Source organism: Lissotriton helveticus, chromosome 1_1 (assembly GCF_964261635.1).
Source record: "Lissotriton helveticus chromosome 1_1, aLisHel1.1, whole genome shotgun sequence".
NCBI classification, from domain to species: domain Eukaryota; kingdom Metazoa; phylum Chordata; class Amphibia; order Caudata; family Salamandridae; genus Lissotriton; species Lissotriton helveticus.
The window spans coordinates 1,930,193,299-1,930,210,626 of record NC_136057.1 but is presented as its reverse complement, the minus strand read 5'-3'; the positions used below and the strand labels follow the sequence as shown (position 1 = coordinate 1,930,210,626).

At 47.0% G+C, this 17,328-nt stretch overlaps 1 protein-coding gene across 1 annotated transcript in view; it reads left to right on the top strand.

Moving 5' to 3' along the window:
• CACNA1E (calcium voltage-gated channel subunit alpha1 E) overlaps positions 1-17,328 on the top strand; it is a 1,292,345-nt gene that overhangs the window by 881,349 nt on the left and 393,668 nt on the right. Inside the window, exon 23 of the mRNA XM_078643465.1 lies at positions 2,394-2,500. Within this exon, the coding sequence (XP_078499591.1) occupies positions 2,394-2,500 (107 nt within the window). The remainder of the gene's footprint in view (positions 1-2,393; positions 2,501-17,328) is intronic.

Sequence of the window (17,328 nt, the reverse complement as noted above, 5' to 3'; positions counted from 1 at the left end):
TATATATATATATATATATATATATATATATATATATAATATACATATATATATATATATATATATATATATATATGAGGCATACAACGTCTTGAACAGCTGTCGAGCAAAGACGAGAAGAACCCTTGGATGCTGCAAAATTCTTTAATTGGAGCCCAAGCACCATATTAACCATGATGCGTTTCAGCCCGCGAAGGGCCTTGATCACATATATTTATATACACACACATACATATATGTGTACTTATATATGGATATCTTTATATATAGTATTAAATATTAGTGAGATTCATTTTAATTTACATTATATGAATAATACAGTATATCAAATATTTAAAATGTACTACTTTAAACTATATATATATATATATATATATATATATATATATATATTTACAAACAATATTTTTGTATGTTTTTAAATAATATTAGTGTGAATGAATTACAAAAAACTATTTTGTACTTACCATTATAAGAACAGGAAATCGACATTTTAGTAAACAATATTTTTGACCCAATATTTCTGCCACACAATATTGTTGATTCCAATATTATATCAATGATCCCATGGTCTTATCTTGTTATGTTGTTCCCAGGGATCTCATTGTTAGCTTGTATATTCCATTGTTGCTCATATAGAAAGAGTGGTGTTGTGTATCTAAATGGGGTGATGATAAATCATTCATTTTCGACTGCACAGTGTTTCTTGGCCAGCTAGTGATTTGTTAGTTTAGTATTGTCCTTCTTTCACCTTATAGTGTTTCTGTGCTCATTGATTCTGATCCTTATCTTACGTGTGGCCCTACATATGTAGAGGAGATTACACATAACTCACATTAATGAAGTCACAGTTAGTAAGTTCCTTCAATTGTTAGGGGGAATCAAGGCCCAATGTTAAATCTGTGATCTTCCATGTGAAACAACACAATCCATCTTTCCCACACAGATAACAGCCCTATTCCAGGTGGTTGTTTTTCTGTTAAATAGCTCTGGTTTCCTAGACCATGTCTGGATCACAATGTGTCTTTGGCTCTGTGTTAGGAGAATGTATGAAATGCGTTCTCCTTTTCTCTCCTTGTGGTAGGACATTTAATAGCCTTTTATGAAACAAACCCTTAATGGTTTCAGATAGAGTCCCAAACATACACATTGCACAAATGGCTTACAAGATCATAATAGAGCTCCTAGAAAAAGTTAAACACCTAAATTGCCCTGCCACCACAATGTGTCTACAGCTTCAGAATGGTCAAGTAGAATGAGCATAGATGAGGAGTCTGAATCTGCCATTTCCAGGACATCATTACTCATAGACAAAAAGGCATAAAGTGGGATCCAGACTGCAACAAATTGAATGGCGCATACATACCTACATGTTAATGTTGTTTAGCTGTGGGCGCTGTTTTGTATGATTAGACTGCTGAGGTGAAGTCCTGAAAAGAATTGAAATTGCTTACCTTGTTAGTCAACACAGGTGTTATCATCGGAGACTTTAGGAAGCTTGGGCTGAATCGTTTTACAAGAGTACCTAGTAAAGATGTTGCCTGAAAGTCAACAGTAAACAACACCAATATGCTTATAATGTGGAACATTTTCAACCATGTTTATTCTGATGAAGTGCAGTAGTAGAGGGCAACGGGAAGAGGGCGAAGCAGTAAATTCATCACAAGCAAAGAGCAACAAGGGAAAGCAGATAGTACCATGGGGGAAAAAAACAAGAACTGATTTACATATTTAGTAATATTTGGTAGACAGGAAACTGCAACACATTTATTCCTGGAATTACAAAGGTGAAGCATACCTTCTGGTGCATCGTGGGTGATCCAGAGCAGATGAGAGAATTAAGATACATCATGATCTGATCATATTAGTGGCCACAAACCTCTGCGTGAAAATGTTGAGTTAAAATCGCAACCAAGCTATGACCTTCATGTTACCAAAGAAATGAAAACCTTCAAGAGATAAACTATTGTGCCTAGACTGGAATCAGACTTCTCTCATTCATAAATTAAACCCACACAGAGGTAGAATGGATTGGAAATTAATTGGTTATATTCTAAGAAAGGTACTGTAAATGGTACATTAGAGGTTTAGTGACTTGAGTGTCCTTTGGAAAAATGTCCTATGGCTGGAATCTGAAAAGAGGACACATTTCCCATGAATATGAACATGAATAGACACTAAACATGCTCCTCATAGAACATCTAGTGGTTGATGGGTTCACGCTAGTGGAAGATTCTCTCATTCCGAGAACAAAAAACTGGGTGCAACCCATCAAGAAGATAAACAATTCCTTGCGAACATAGTACTAGAATAGCTTGGATATGGTAGGCAAGGTAGATATTGTGGAGAAGTGCCTTTTTTCAAGATCAATCCTTTCTGTCTCTCTCTAACAGATGATTGACCAAGGTCTGGTCCTGCATGATGGGTCATATTTCCGTGACCTTTGGAACCTACTGGATTTCGTAGTGGTTGTTGGGGCTCTGATAGCCTTTGCTTTAGCGTAAGTAATCTTCGTCTTCAGTCTCATTCACCTCACCTCATCCATTCATACAACTGACCTTCCTGCATTTTTTTTTAAACATACTTTATTGATTAGCAAAATGGAATTGCAACATGGCATAGGTAGTAAATATGGCATTTTGTTTTTTGTTACTTCCCCTTCCATGTACAACATTTTGCGATGCAGGGCGCGCTACGAAATTCGTTTTAATAATTAAATTGTTTACTTACCTGTAATTATCCATATGCCGGTTTTTAGCACCCTCCACCCTGCCCCATCCCTCCCCGCCGCCCTGCCCCACCGTAACTCCCTCCACGGGCCGCGGCTGCTCATATCGTGACCTGTCCATAGCGGTTGTATGACAATACAACGCGGTGTTTACACGGCACTACCATTACAACGATGGTTTTACAACGCAAGTCTTTACCACGACTTGCGCTGTAGGGTGCTGGACTTAGGAATAGTAAGATTTACTATTCCAACACCAGCCTACGTACAGTAGGGAAGGTGTTGGAATAGTAAATCTACTATTCCTTAGCCTAGAGCGCCTCGTTGTAAAACCATCGTTGCAATGGTAGTGCGGTATAAACCCCGCGTCGAAATGGATGTTCCCCGTCCATCGCTGCCTGTGTGCAGTTGTATTGTGTCGGGTGCCTACAGAAACATCCCTGAAGCATAGTCTTAAGCTATTTGGAAGTGTTATTGAGAGGGATTACTATGTGTGGATAAAAGCTGTTTAAAATCTTCCATCATAATGTCCCACTCCATAGAAATGGGATGTTTCCGCAACCCCCTTGCCTCCTCCCTTCTAAGTGCTGCGCTTTCTGTGCTGCCCCAGAGTATCACATCAGCCTGCCCTGTGGGACCTTCCTGCATCATAATGGGTTCTCCACACAATACCGCTGAGGCCACTGAGTTTACCCAAAATAGGAATTAGCTCCTTTCCTATTTCTTCTTTCTTATTCATGACTTTGTTCAGCAGCTGACTCCCTTTTCCTGTTTATTTTTACCTGTCATATTGAGGTCTGTCTCCTTATGTTTTTCTCCACCAACCTTTCAAGACTTTACTATTCAGATTTTTTTTGGTCACCTTACCATGTTTGGTACTGCCAAAAGTATTTCCAGTACTTAACTCAAGTTCTGAGATGAAGTTCATTGCATATTTTATTAAATAGTGCTGATTCATTTGAACTCTTAGATATAGTTATTGGATGAGGTACAGGTAAGGTTCAGCACAACATGGTATTTCCAGAGTGGAATAGAAACAGCGGCCCTTGAATCCAAAGACACTGCAGCTACCCTCATCGCGAATATATTTTCTTTCATAAGCCATTTCACTAATCTTGTGCCTGCTCTCCATTCTTTTATTTAATCACCATCTATTAATGTGCTTGTCCAGTCTCAGCCACCTCTTCTGTGTATCCAATCACATATTCTCAGACCTAGTTTCACACATATGTATTCTAGCAACTTACACTCATGCAGCTATTCATTTTCACTTCACCTTTGAACAGATCTAGGCTTCACCGGGTCGCCCATCATTAGTTTTCTGCTCATTTATTTTTTAATCATCAAGTCCCACATAGGTATAAACAGAAATCATCTGCTCACCTCTTCTCCCATCATTCATTGTCTCATTCATGTATTCTTCCATCATCCATTACTCTCTATGTTTACTTCTGGATGTTTCTCTCAACTCATATGATTTTTCAGAGGAAACTATCCTTCATTTGTGTGTAACATTTCAATGCCCATGAGTGTCTCAATACCCATGAACAAACAGAACCACTCAGCCAGACCAGGAGAGGTGGAGCTTTTTGCTATCTTTAGAATGTTGGGGGACCCAAAAGTATGCTAGCTCATATTACTGCTATCTGAACTTTAGACCTACCACATGGAAATTGCATAGATCTCTGAAGTCAAAATCCAAAAAACAAGGGAAGAAATGGGGCCCTGGTGACCTTCTACACTGATAGTGATAGAAACATGTCTACCATGAAGTGGATGTTTTAGAATGATTGCAGGACTATACAGTTGGAAAACAGCATGAGAACTTTTTCAGTAACATCTAAGAAATCACAAACGGTTGTGTGTCATAATATTGTTGCACATAGTTTCCATATTTTACCTGCCTGCACATCTTCACTTTCTTCTAAACCTCTTCTTCCTTATTGATTCCTGATTTCATTGCAGCCTCTCTAGCAGTGCCTCTTTTTCATGGTTATTTTCCTTTATTTATTGGATCCTTTTTGATTTTCATTTGTTATTTTCTTTGTCTTCCCTCTATCCTTTTCCTTCACATTAGAGTCCTTCAAAACCCTATTTTTCATTTTTAACCTTTTGCACCGAACAAGCAATACGCAATTAGCAATTTCCCATTGTTGCTTTGGCCTATGGATGAAGATATGCTGCATAGCAGGACCAAATAGTTGAAGACTAATAGTATTATATGATTGGTCTATAATGTAGTGACAATAACTCATAAAGACTCGCAGGCCCAGTAAAATATCCAACTACACAGCATGGCTCCAGATAATTCTTTACATATGTTTAGGGGCACAGACACACCAATCCTAGAGAACAGTGTACTGACCAAGGGAACTCGTCGCATTACGTTACTGTATCCTCATCCCTCTCTTCTCCCAGAGTCCTAGTTCCTGCTTGTAACAAAAAAGCCTACGGTGGGCCAATACATCTTTCGACCTAGACTTGGGTGGCATAAGGTTCAATGTGCTTCTAGCTGCTCCTGGTAGTAGGACATGTCTTGCAGAGTATAAGGGACTCTGTGGAGTGGATCACGGCCCCAGTGTATCGCTACTCTACACTTTGCAGTAGCACAGATAGCACTATTAATTTAAGCAATGTGATGTGTATTCACTGTGGGATTGTTTGGTTTACAATATCTGACAGCACTTTTAACACTTGTGTCCCGACGTTTATCGAAGGGCAGTGCCACATAACATGGAGGCCATGCAGCATCTAGAGCAGCACGAATCAGGCCAATAGCCCATGTGAGGTAAAGAAGCTGATGTATACTATATTTTTTCAAGTAATTTGAAGTTTATGAGGCATAGCTTGTACCTGGTGAGAGCGCCCCAGTGAGTATGAGACGAAATTTCCATTGCGCATCCGTTAGGGGAAGTGGAATGTCCACTGACCATTTATGCCTAATATTGGCCTACCGCCCCGGGTTGCTATCTTGCTTCTCCCTGTAGAGACTGCACACCAATCGTTTTTGTGTTGGTTTAGTCAATAGCTCTTCTAATGGAGCTAGTGTCTGTGGAGGGTCTTGGGGCTGCTCATGAGCATATTTACAAATTGCTTGTAACATAAAATACAGAAAGATATCTAGGGGAGTGTGGTTGCTTTGTGACTTAACTAATTTTTAGAGTTATGAACGTGTAGTTTCGGTAAAGGTTCCCCAGAATTGTTAGTAGGAAGAGGTGTGGCGCCGCGGCCAGGGCGACTGACTCCGGAATCTGGGGATCACGGTTCGATCCCCGGCACCGGCGGCAGATTAGCCCAGCACCATGTGACTCTGGGCAATAGCTTGCTTAATCTTCCCGACGGCCCCCAGCGCCTAGAGACCCTTACGGGTGATTGTGCGCTTTACAAATGTGGATTTAATGAGATGTAGTTGGACTAATTATTTTCGTGCTTTGGAGTCACAGGTTGGTGGTATAGTTGGGTTGAATGCCAGTGGCATGCTGGGAGCATAAAAAGTCTCCAGCCCCGCCCTCCAAACGAGGCCCTCCCATGGCCATCTCAAGCAGCAGACTGTGTCAATAACCCCGTTGGGGAAGCCAGGAAATGAGCAGGTGGCAGGAGCTAGGAGAAGTGGGCATAATAATTCTATCTCACTTGCCACGTGGGGTTGGTGAGGTACTGGGAAAGTTCCAAAATGGCTAAATTGTGCCTCTGCGCACAGTTAATATATTTAGAAGGTGGGGCAGAAAAGCCCCTTCCTTGAACTGTAATGTTAAAATTCTCATCTCAGCCTAGGCTGCTTACCCACCCATATCAGACGAGTCATGTTTGTCTTCAATCGCTGGAAGGCGGCTTTACTTGATAGGATAGGGATGTTGGTGAATAAATAAAGCAGCTTCAACAGGACAATCATCTTGTTCAGACCCACTCTACTTGCCAGGGACAGCAATAGTTGGATCCAGCAGTCCACTTGGGCTTCAATATGAGACTTTGCAGCACCATCGTTTTCCTGTATGATTACTTGTAAGTCTCTGCTAATCCACATACTTTGTCACTTAATCGAGAGGATTACCCCTGTAAACCCAATGCACCCGCTGAAAATCATAAACAAAAATACAGTGTAAAATACAACAGATCATCTTCTTCTGTGTTTGGTATCACTTTATTTTCTTAGTTCTCTGGGATGGTGTAGTTAAGCATCCCAGTCTTTCAATCCTAGCCAATGCTTGTTTCACCTCTCACAGGAATGAATCCTGACTTCTTCAGGGCTAAGAGAATATGCAAATAAGGGTGTTGTAGTATGTGTCATTTTGTGCATTATGTACAAGTGCACCCTAGTGGAAATATGTCAATACAGTTGTTTGGAAGAAAGATAAATGGAGTTCCGTGGAAACCCATGCGTGCGTGTTGCAGAAGGTTACAAACATCAATAAACACAAGAGAGAACCATAGCGGAATGAGTAAGTATAATGTGAAACGGTGAGTCTCAATATGTGGTATCAGTAATCACCTAGATTAGAAGCACATACCTTGGTCCCGGTGATAATTCCAAACTGGAAATGAAGGTTAGGAATGCAGTGTTTCCCTAGATATCCTAATCTAAAAAGGATATGGATCGAAGTCCCCTGATGCTCCCAAGTATATTGGAGCTGGCGATGTGCCCCGTCCCTAGAGTGAAATGGGTGGAGTTGTTAGGTCCCATAGTTAATGAACATGTATGGCCAAAGGATTATCCTCATAGACGGTCATGCCCCAGAGAACGCCCTCCTTACCGGAACGGTTGTGGTTTGTGATATCTCTCTTCCAGCTCACATGTGCATTAAGTGCACATTGTGGATGAAACCGCCATAATTTATCAAGGTAAAGCGAATCGTCGAAAGCGATAAGGGACTTCAGTGCAACTGAAAATATAGATCCTGCGGGCGTCATCTTAAAGTGGTTCAGAAGTGTTGTTTACTCTACCTCAGTGCTCGGGATTTGAGACCCACTCTTCATCTGTAGGCTGAGTACATAGTTAATGGTTCAAAGAAACCCCATTGTGGATCAGTGACGTGTGGGACAAAAAGGGGGGCTATGGACAAGCCAGGTGACCTTAAGTCTATTATAGTCTCCAGGTCCTCAATGCGCCTATAGACGCTATAGTGTTTGGCAGCATGAAGGTAGATGCAGGTAGTGAAGGGAAAAGTAGGTCCCATATCGTCTTTGGTAATTGCATTAGAAGAACGCGTGGATGTCTTGGTTGCTCCAGGTGGATCTAGGATGCTTTGAAGCATTCGATCCTGCAAGTGCTATGTAGCTGGTTTGGGCCCACAGCCACAGCTTTGATGTATGATATAGCTCAAAGAGACTGTGGAGATGGGGCTATGATTGCGGGCATGTCTTGAAGTTTCAGACCGTCACAAAGTGAGATTATCATTGAGTGGAAAATCTTCTTGGCGGAGAATGATTCTTTGAGTGATACTTTGAGTTTACTTGCTTCTTGGGCTCTGCTTTTAAAATGAAGGAATTCTCTTCATTGGAGGGAGCTTTTCTAAGACGTGTGAATTCCTTCGAGGCATTCAAGGTTCTGAATCTAGCGGCATAGTTTCTTTAAGCCTAGAATACTGTGGTATCATCATCAGAAGACAGACGATGAGATCCGCAGATTACCTTGATTGAAAGTCATATGCATCAGTGTTGAAGCTGCTGTCAACTTCGAAGGTTCTGTTGACGTTATAGGTGTCCTCGATAGTGACAACAGCATAGAATGCTTCAAACTTGAAAGGGTACTTAATGTCAAATAGGTCCTTGTCGTTGAAATTGAAAATGTTTCTGATGATGTCACCTAACGGGAAGGACCATGACCGTGTCCTTGCTTCTCGCTTTCTGGGTTAGTTTCATGTTGGTATGATGAAGGATTGCATGCTCTTGGGTCTGTGGAGTGTCTCCTGTATTTAGATCTGACTGCCCGGGTCTTGGTCTTGCCGCATAAACTCCTTAATATAGCTTGCCTGCTGAACATTCTGTGACTGCAGGATTACTCTTCCACCGAGTAAAAACACTATCCAAAGACTGTCAGGTTCCTTTTCATATTTCTCTCTCCCTCAAAAGAAATACTTTACAAAAGAGAAGGCATGCTGTTTGTAGCCAGACAGAAAAATTGAAATACAAAGTCACATGAAGAGCTCTGCAGTGAAAAAAGGATGACACTCCGAGATGTCATGTGTAAATAAGATCCAAACCTCTACATTGTCTTGTCAAGAAAGGTTTGATAGGCCACAGCCCTGTTCTAAAAGACCCAGAAGAAAGACTCGAGGTCTCAGCTGCCACTACTCAGCTGTGGAGTTCCTGTCTACTTTAATGGTACTGTGCTCATTTTCAGTTTCGTTTCCTGCACCTACTGGCTGCCTGTGACATTTTCTTGCATTTCCTCTCCTTTTTGTCGTTGAAAAAGAAATGGAAGGGCCTGTTTTTAAGTAATTCGTGTATATTATAATTCTAATTGGATTGTTTTAAATGAACAAATCCAATTTAGTTAATGTTGCTTGCAGATGGTCAGACAATTATTTTTTCAGTTTTTCCTTTTAAAAGTGCACTAGGGTACAGCACATCAGTGGAAGTACGGCTTAGTCTTATCCGCCTTGGCAAAGGGGACTATCCTTGGACCAAGGTTAATCCCTGCAGTCAATTCAGTCTGAGGATGTTGGTTGGAGAAGGAAGGAATTTCTGATAATTGTGGCCCCACAGAGCAGGTCAAACACACGCCTGCCCAGGGTGGTAGGCCTCCAACATAATGACCAATAACCCAAGTTAAAAGATTGGTGATGTACCCGTTTTAGGACTTTCAGTATGCCACAGGTCCACTTGTTGTTCCGCACTCCACCAAGAGAATAAAGGGTTGGCAACCAACTCTCCATCACCAGCAGTATTCTTCAGAGCCATCGATTGCTAATGCACAGTAGGAAAGGGTTGCATTGCTGTTAAGCTCTTCCTAGTAATCAGAATAGTTAATCGATATCATCAAAGCCAGGGCTGGGGCAATCCCGGTTATCCTTTTTTGTATATATTGTTTATTTTCAAAGTTCTTGTTTCTCTCCTGCATCTCTTTCTGCCATATTTCCTTCTCTCTCTCAAATATGTCTCTACTGCCATATCATTGTCTCACATACACCTTTTTCCATCCTGTATATCATTAATTCCTATGTAGTCCCTATTAAACCACACACTTGTATCTGTTTCTTCGTAAACACCTCTGTATTTTATATCAGCTCTCCTGCCTTCGCCCATCTCTCACCTCTCTCCCTTCCACTCATTCACGCCTCATCTTTTTTTCTTTTTCAGAACTTGCTCTTTCCTTATGTATTATCTTGTATTTCCTTCCTCTGTGCTTGTTTATTTGCTGCAATCGCTGGACTGCCAACAGGAATGTTCTAGGGTAAATAGATTAAATTTTTATTATTTGTTTTACTTGAAAATAACATTTAGTGTTGTTTAACTGTATTAAAAATCCTTTCACCATTACATTAACACATATGGGACTGCATGAAATTAAGTCTGTGAGTCTTTCAGTGAGTTTTAATGAGCTCGTGAACATGACATGCTAGGAGTTATATTGATAGAATTGATAGAATTTGACTAATTGTTAACTTTAATGAGCCAGATGCTACAAATTCTAATCCAGCACTGTCAAGTTCTGGCAGAATACACGATTCTTTATCATATTTTACTAATAGTCATTAACATTGAATGTCCATGATTACAGGAATCTTTGAAATAGAAACATATTTTGTCTGTATGTTTATTTACTATCACATTTTTAAAAAGAAAAAAGTGCCCATCAAACCTTCAGATTGGCTGTGCATAATGAGCTGGTATTACACTTTACAAAGAATACAAATGAAAAGAAGTCAGAAAGGAAATGGGAAGATAGGGACAACCTTAACAAGAGAAAGTGTACTGTACCTTTAGGCTCCCACCCTCATCCTATTATCACAGAGGGCATACAGCCTGATTCATCAATCTCCCGTTTTGCGAGCCCCTAAGAGCGATTCATAAGGAATCGCTATTAAGGACTTGCAAAACGGGATTCATGTAGGAATTGCAAAAAATATTGCGATTCCTACATGTTCCTTATTTGCGATTAGCTAATTGCTAATCGCAAATAAGGAATAACTCCCCATTCATTCCTATGGGCCTACAGGCTGATAGGAATGAATGGGGAGTTATTCCTTAATCTGAAAGAAACAGGTTAGTATTAGATTCCTTACCTTAGAATATCCCCAGGCGTCAGTCTGGATCCGGAAACTTTTGCGTAGCAGTACCCCTGCGCGTCGGTAGGCGTCGTCTGCAGGCGTCCCCTGCGGCTCCGCGTCGTCGGCGTCGTGCGCCGTGATGACGTCGCTGGAGTATATAGACGCCGCCTCCGCGCGCTGACGTCAGTTCTTCTTTTTTCCGCGCCAGTTAGCGCAGATCCGAAGAGCAGTACTCCGGTCTTTTGACCAAGTGTTTGTAAAACTTAATCTTTCTACGGTGCCGGTAGGATGCCTGGGTTTAAGAGCTGCGACGAGTGCGACCGCATGATGTCGGTCACCGACCACCATCGACTCTGCCTCCGGTGTCTGGGCGCGGACCACGACGTGGAGTCCTGCGTCGACTGTCGGGCCTTGACTGGAAAAGCTAGGCGGGAGCGGTCCCGCAAGCTTCTCGAGCTCCGAGTGTCGGCCCCGCGTCGAGAGCGGTCCCGGTCCGGTCGGAGGTCGAGGGAGCGGTCGAGGGAACGATCGCGGAGCCGCCATGGGCGCTCCGGGAGTCGCCACCATTCCTCCGGTTCGTCAGGTAAGCACAAGAAGTCGGGGCGTCGCCATCGCACCCCCGACTCCCCCCGACGCCCGCGTGATGCGGCCGGGGGCTCGGGTGGCCCCACCCCCGCGGGCCCGCGTGGGTCACCGACGCCGTCTACCCCATACCCGTCGGTCCCTGGGGAAGGTGCGTCGCGTGAGGAGATCGAGGCCTTCCTCATTGCTATGAGGGCGAGGTCTCCTCCGGCGGGGCCTACGGCGCCTGCGGGGCCGTCGGTCCCGTCTGGGGGCCCGAGCGGTTCGGGTGCTTCTGCCCCGACGACGCCGGTGGCTCCGGTCCCGGCGCCGCTGGGTCCCTCAGGTTCGTCGCCGGCTGGTCTCCCGGCCTCTCCGGCGTCGGTTCCTTTGGCCAACCCGTGGTACCGCCTCCGCGTGGTGCAGCGACTCCGCCGTCGGCTCCGGCCGGCGTCGGGTCCCCGGCACCGACGCCGCGCGGCGCCACCCCCATTCCCTCCCCGACTCCGGACACGGAGTCGGACCGGCGTCGGCCGACGCCGGATCCGACGCCGATGGTGCCCGTTGACCCCGATGTCTATATCGTCGACCCAGAATATGGGTATGATGAGGATGAGTATGGAGAGGGTTGGGAGGGGTCTGAGGACCCTTTATCCCGTGCCTGCCAGTATGATGTGGACTGGGTAGGTGATCTGGGTGATGCCAGTGGCCTGGACGAGTCGCCCAACCCTGGGTTTGTCTCCCCGTCCCCTGTGGCGTCTGAGGCAGGTGCTGCCTATTCAGTGGTCCTGATGAGGCCTGCCAAGGCCTTACACCTTGAGCTCCCCGTCGCGAAGGTCAAACCGAACATTCTGACCGAAGTGTTTAAACCGCAGTCATGCCCCCAGGAGCCTCTGCTGCCGTTTAATGAGGCCCTGACGGATGTCCTTTTGGGCACCTGGTCCAGGCCCGCTTCCGGTGCACCGGTTGACCGGAATGTGGCAAGGCGTCACCGTCCATGCTCGGACGACCCTGCCTTTTTATCCACCCATCCCTCCCCGGAGAGTCTGGTGATCCAGGCCTCCACTTCGCAGTCCGCATTTCCGTCGGCTCCGCCCGATCGGGAATCAAAGCGGTATGACCAGTTTGGTAAAAAGGTCTTTTCCTCTTTGAGCGCTGGACTGCGGTCTTGTAATACCGCGTGCCTCTTGGGCCGCTACACCCACTCCCTGTGGGATACGGTCGAAGAGTGTTTGCCGCAATGCCCCCAGGAAGTGCGGGACAAGCTCACCCGGGCCTTGGTTGAAGGCCGGGATGCGGCGCGGTACTCGATCCGTTGTGGTCTGGACACAACCGACTCCCTGGGACGGGCCATGTCCACGACGGTGGCGATTCGTCGCCATGCTTGGCTGAGATCTGCCAACTTTTCGCCAGACGTCCAAAATACACTCATGGACATGCCATTTGATGGCAGTCGCCTGTTTGGTGACAAGGCGGACCACGCGCTGGAGCGCTTCAAGGACTCCAGGGTCACGGCCAAGTCCTTGGGTCTTTCGACCCAGCGCCAGCAGACGGGTTCGTTTCGCCCCTTTCGTGGCCAAGGAAGGGGCGGTCCCACACGTGCTGCCAGCCACGCGCCGCAGAACGCTCCCCAGCGCGGTGGCGGCCGTGGTTTCCGCCGTGGTGGCGGTAGAGGCCAGCGGCGGGGTCAGTCCACGCCTCCCTCCGCTGCTGCATCCAAGCCTTCCTAGTCCGAGCTTTCGGGCTCACGTGACGCCAGTGGGTGGCAGGGTTCGCCATCACCACTCCCGCTGGCGCGCGATAACATCGGACAGGTGGGTGCTGCAGCTCGTTCGAAGGGGCTATGCCTTCCCCTTCGAGTCCACTCCTCCAGCCATGCCACCGCAGAACCACCGTGTGTCGGGGGACCACTTGACACTTCTGCAGGAGGAAGTTACGGCCCTCTTGGCCAAGGGGGCCATCGAGCGCGTTCCTGGGCCAGAAGTAGGGTGTGGTTGCTACTCCCACTACTTTCTGGTACCCAAGAAGGACAAGGGAAGCCTGCGTCCTATCTTGGACCTGCGGAACGTCAACGGCTTCCTCCGGAAGGAGAAGTTCAAGATGTTGACTTTGGCTCAGGTCTTGGCTGCTCTAGACCCACAAGACTGGATGGTAGCGTTGGACTTGCAGGATGCGTATTTTCACATCCCCGTCCTGCCGGCCCACCGGCGTTACCTGCGGTTCACGGTCGGCCACGAGCACTTTCAGTTTATCGTGCTCCCATTCGGCCTTACCAGCGCCCCACGGGTGTTCACGAAAGTGATGGCGGTGGTCGCAGCTCATCTGCGCCGGTTAGGGGTTTCAGTCTTCCCCTACCTCGACGACTGGTTGTTGAAGGCGGGCTCGCCCCAGACAGTCGTCCACCACCTTCAGACGACGGCAGACCTCCTGCACGAGCTGGGGTTTTCCATCAATGTGCCGAAATCACACCTGTGTCCCTCTCAAAAGCTCCTTTTCATCGGAGCGGTTCTCGACTCGGCGCAGTTTCGGGTTTATCCCCCGGAACGGCGGGTCCGGGATATTCAGGCTCTGATTCCCATCTTTCAGCCGTTATCCCGGGTTTCGGTCAGGTTGACGCTGCGGCTTCTGGGGCTGATGGCCTCCTGCATCCTACTGGTGCATCACGCCAGGTGGCGGATGCGGGCTCTGCAGTGGGACCTGAAGTTTCAGTGGGCCCAGCATCAGGGCAACCTATCCGACCATGTCCTGATCTCGGAGGGCACTGCGAGACAGTTGCAGTGGTGGCTTACGGACCGCGATTGGGTCGGAGGCAGATCCCTCTCCCTTCCCCAACCGGAGCACGTGGTTGTGACGGACGCGTCCCTCCAGGGCTGGGGTGGCCACTTGGGAGAGGCGGAGATCAGAGGCATCTGGTCTCCGGCGGAGTCCCGGCTCCATATCAACATGTTGGAGCTACGGGCGATTCGCCTAGCACTGAAGGCATTCCTCCCCTTTGTCAATGGGAGTGTAGTGCAGGTGTTCACGGACAACACCACCGCCATGTGGTACTGCAACAAACAGGGCGGTGTGGGGTCGTGGACCCTTTGCCAGGAGGCTCTGCGTCTCTGGCAACGGCTGGAACGTCAGGGCGTGACTCTGACGGTTCAACACCTGGCAGGTTCTCTGAACGCCAGGGCGGACGAACTCAGCCGTCGGTGCTCGGTGGATCACGAATGGCGTCTGAACTCGGACATGGCGAGAGGCCTCTTTCAGCAATGGGGAGAGCCTTGGTTAGATCTATTCGCCACAGAAGAGAACGCGCAATGTCATCAGTTCTGCGCGTTGGAGTTTCCAAGACGGCACTCGCTCGGCGACGCCTTTCGGCGCGAGTGGAGTTGCGGTCTGTTGTACGCCTTTCCGCCTATACCACTTCTGCCCAGAGTGCTGAAGAAGATCAGGCGCGACCGGGCCCAAGTTATCCTTGTGGCTCCGGACTGGGCTCGAAGGTACTGGTATCCCGAGCTACTCAGCATGACAGTCGGTCCCTCGATCCGCCTGCCCCTTCAGGAGGACCTTCTGTCGCAGCAGCAGGGGACGGTCCTCCACCCGAACCTGTCCAGTCTCCACCTCCATGCTTGGAGATTGAGCGGCGACAGTTGAGGCCATTTGACTTGCCTCCTGAAGTCTGTGATGTTATTCTGGCAGCCAGGCGTCCCTCCACAAAGTCGGTATACGCCTGCCGGTGGAACAGATTTGTGGCATGGTGCACAGCAAAGGCTGTGGACCCCCTTTCTGCCCCTCTGTCTGAGGTTCTCCTCTTCCTTCTTTCCCTTGCCCAGCAGGGCTCTGCTCTGGGCACTATCAAGGGCTATCTTTCTGCCCTTTCCGCTTTCTTACGGCTACCTGATCAGCCATCTTTATTCAAGTCCCCTATTGTATTATGATTCTTAAAAGGCATCACGCACATGTATCCACCTGCTCCGTTCGTGATGCCTCAGTGGGACTTGAACCTGGTTCTGACTTTCCTGATGTGTGCTCCCTTTGAGCCTCTTCATTCCTGTCCTCTCCGTCTTCTCACTTTAAAGACGGCCTTCCTGGTTGCCATCACCTCTGCCAGGAGAGTGAGTGAGCTCCAGGCCCTTTCTGTTAAACCTCCTTTCTTGTCTGTTCATCCTGACAAGGTGGTTCTTAGGACTAGACCTTCTTTCCTGCCCAAGGTAGTCTCTGCTTTTCACATTGGGCAGTCCATCACCTTGCCCTCCTTCTTCCCGCCTCCGCATCCTTCAAAGGATGAAGAGCGGCTCCATCGTCTGGACCCAAAACGTGCGCTTTCATTTTACATGGATCGCACACGCCAGTTCCGGGTGGATGACCAACTGTTTGTTGGCTACGTGGGTGAGAAGAAGGGAAGGGCGGTACAGAAACGAACCATCTCTCGGTGGGTCGTCCTGTGCATCAAAGCATGCTACTCTTTGGCTCGGAAGGAGCCTCCTGTTGGGCTGAGGGCCCATTCCACTCGGGCTACGGCGGCTACTACTGCCCTGGGCCGGGGAGTCCCTTTGCAGGACATTTGCCAGGCGGCTACGTGGGCCTCGCTGCACACCTTTGCGAGGCACTACTGCCTGGACAGTCAAGTCCGGAGGGATGGCTTCTTTGGCCGTTCGGTCCTCCAGGACTTTCTGGTGTAGGTTGTATTGGTTCGCAGACCCACCACCGGGGTTGGTATTGCTGGGGTATCTATTCTAAGGTAAGGAATCTAATACTAACCTGTTTCTTTCAGATGAACAAGTTACTTACCTTCGGTAACGATATATCTGTAAGAAACAGTAGTTAGTATTAGATTCCTTACCGCCCCACCCTTCCTCCCCGTTCTGCGAACTGATACCTAGGGTTAAGGACATCCCTTTCAGGGCCCTAGTTTCAAATGGCACCAGTGTTAGTTCTCACATGGCTCTGCGTGTTCTGGCGCGGAAAAGCTGTGTGCAAAGAACTGACGTCAGCGCGCGGAGGCGGCGTCTATATACTCCAGCGACGTCATCACGGCGCACGACGCCGACGACGCGGAGCCGCAGGGGACGCCTGCAGACGACGCCTACCGACGCGCAGCGGTACTGCTACGCAAAAGTTTCCGGATCCAGAATGACGCCTGGGGATATTCTAAGGTAAGGAATCTAATACTAACTACTGTTTCTTACAGATATATCGTTACCGAAGGTAAGTAACTTGTTCTTTGCGATTAGCAATTAGCTAATCGCAAATAAGGATGCGATTTCAAGGGTGCAGGGGTGTCCAAAGGACACCCTGTAGCACCCCTGAAATGTAATCTACATTGGTGTTGCGCACACACATGTCCAAAGGACATGTGTGTGTGTAACATGCAACTTAGAAAAATGCATTTAAATGCATTTTTCTAAGTTTTTGCTATTTACCACGAGGTCTGACCTCTCGGTAAATAGCGGGCCAAAATTGCAATTTCGCAATTTTAAAATGATTCATGAATTGCATTTAAGGAATCTCAAATAGAGATTCCTTAAATGCAATTCTTCGCAAATGTGCGAATTCTTTAATAGCGAATTTTGCATTTGGGATGAACAATCCCAAATGCAAAAATTGCACTCGCAAAAGGCAAGATTCTGAGAATCTTGCCCTTTGCAAGTGCAATTTAGCTTGATGAATCAGGCTGTATGTGTTCAGACGGTTGAGTGGAGGTCATTATTCTGCTTTGTGCAGCGAGGATCATTGAACACTGAACTCTACGTTGTCTGGTTACTTTGACTGGATTTTCAATGAGGCATGAGTTGTAATTCAACATTATTCAGTATAAACTTTCTCTCAGTGCTTCTACAGAGA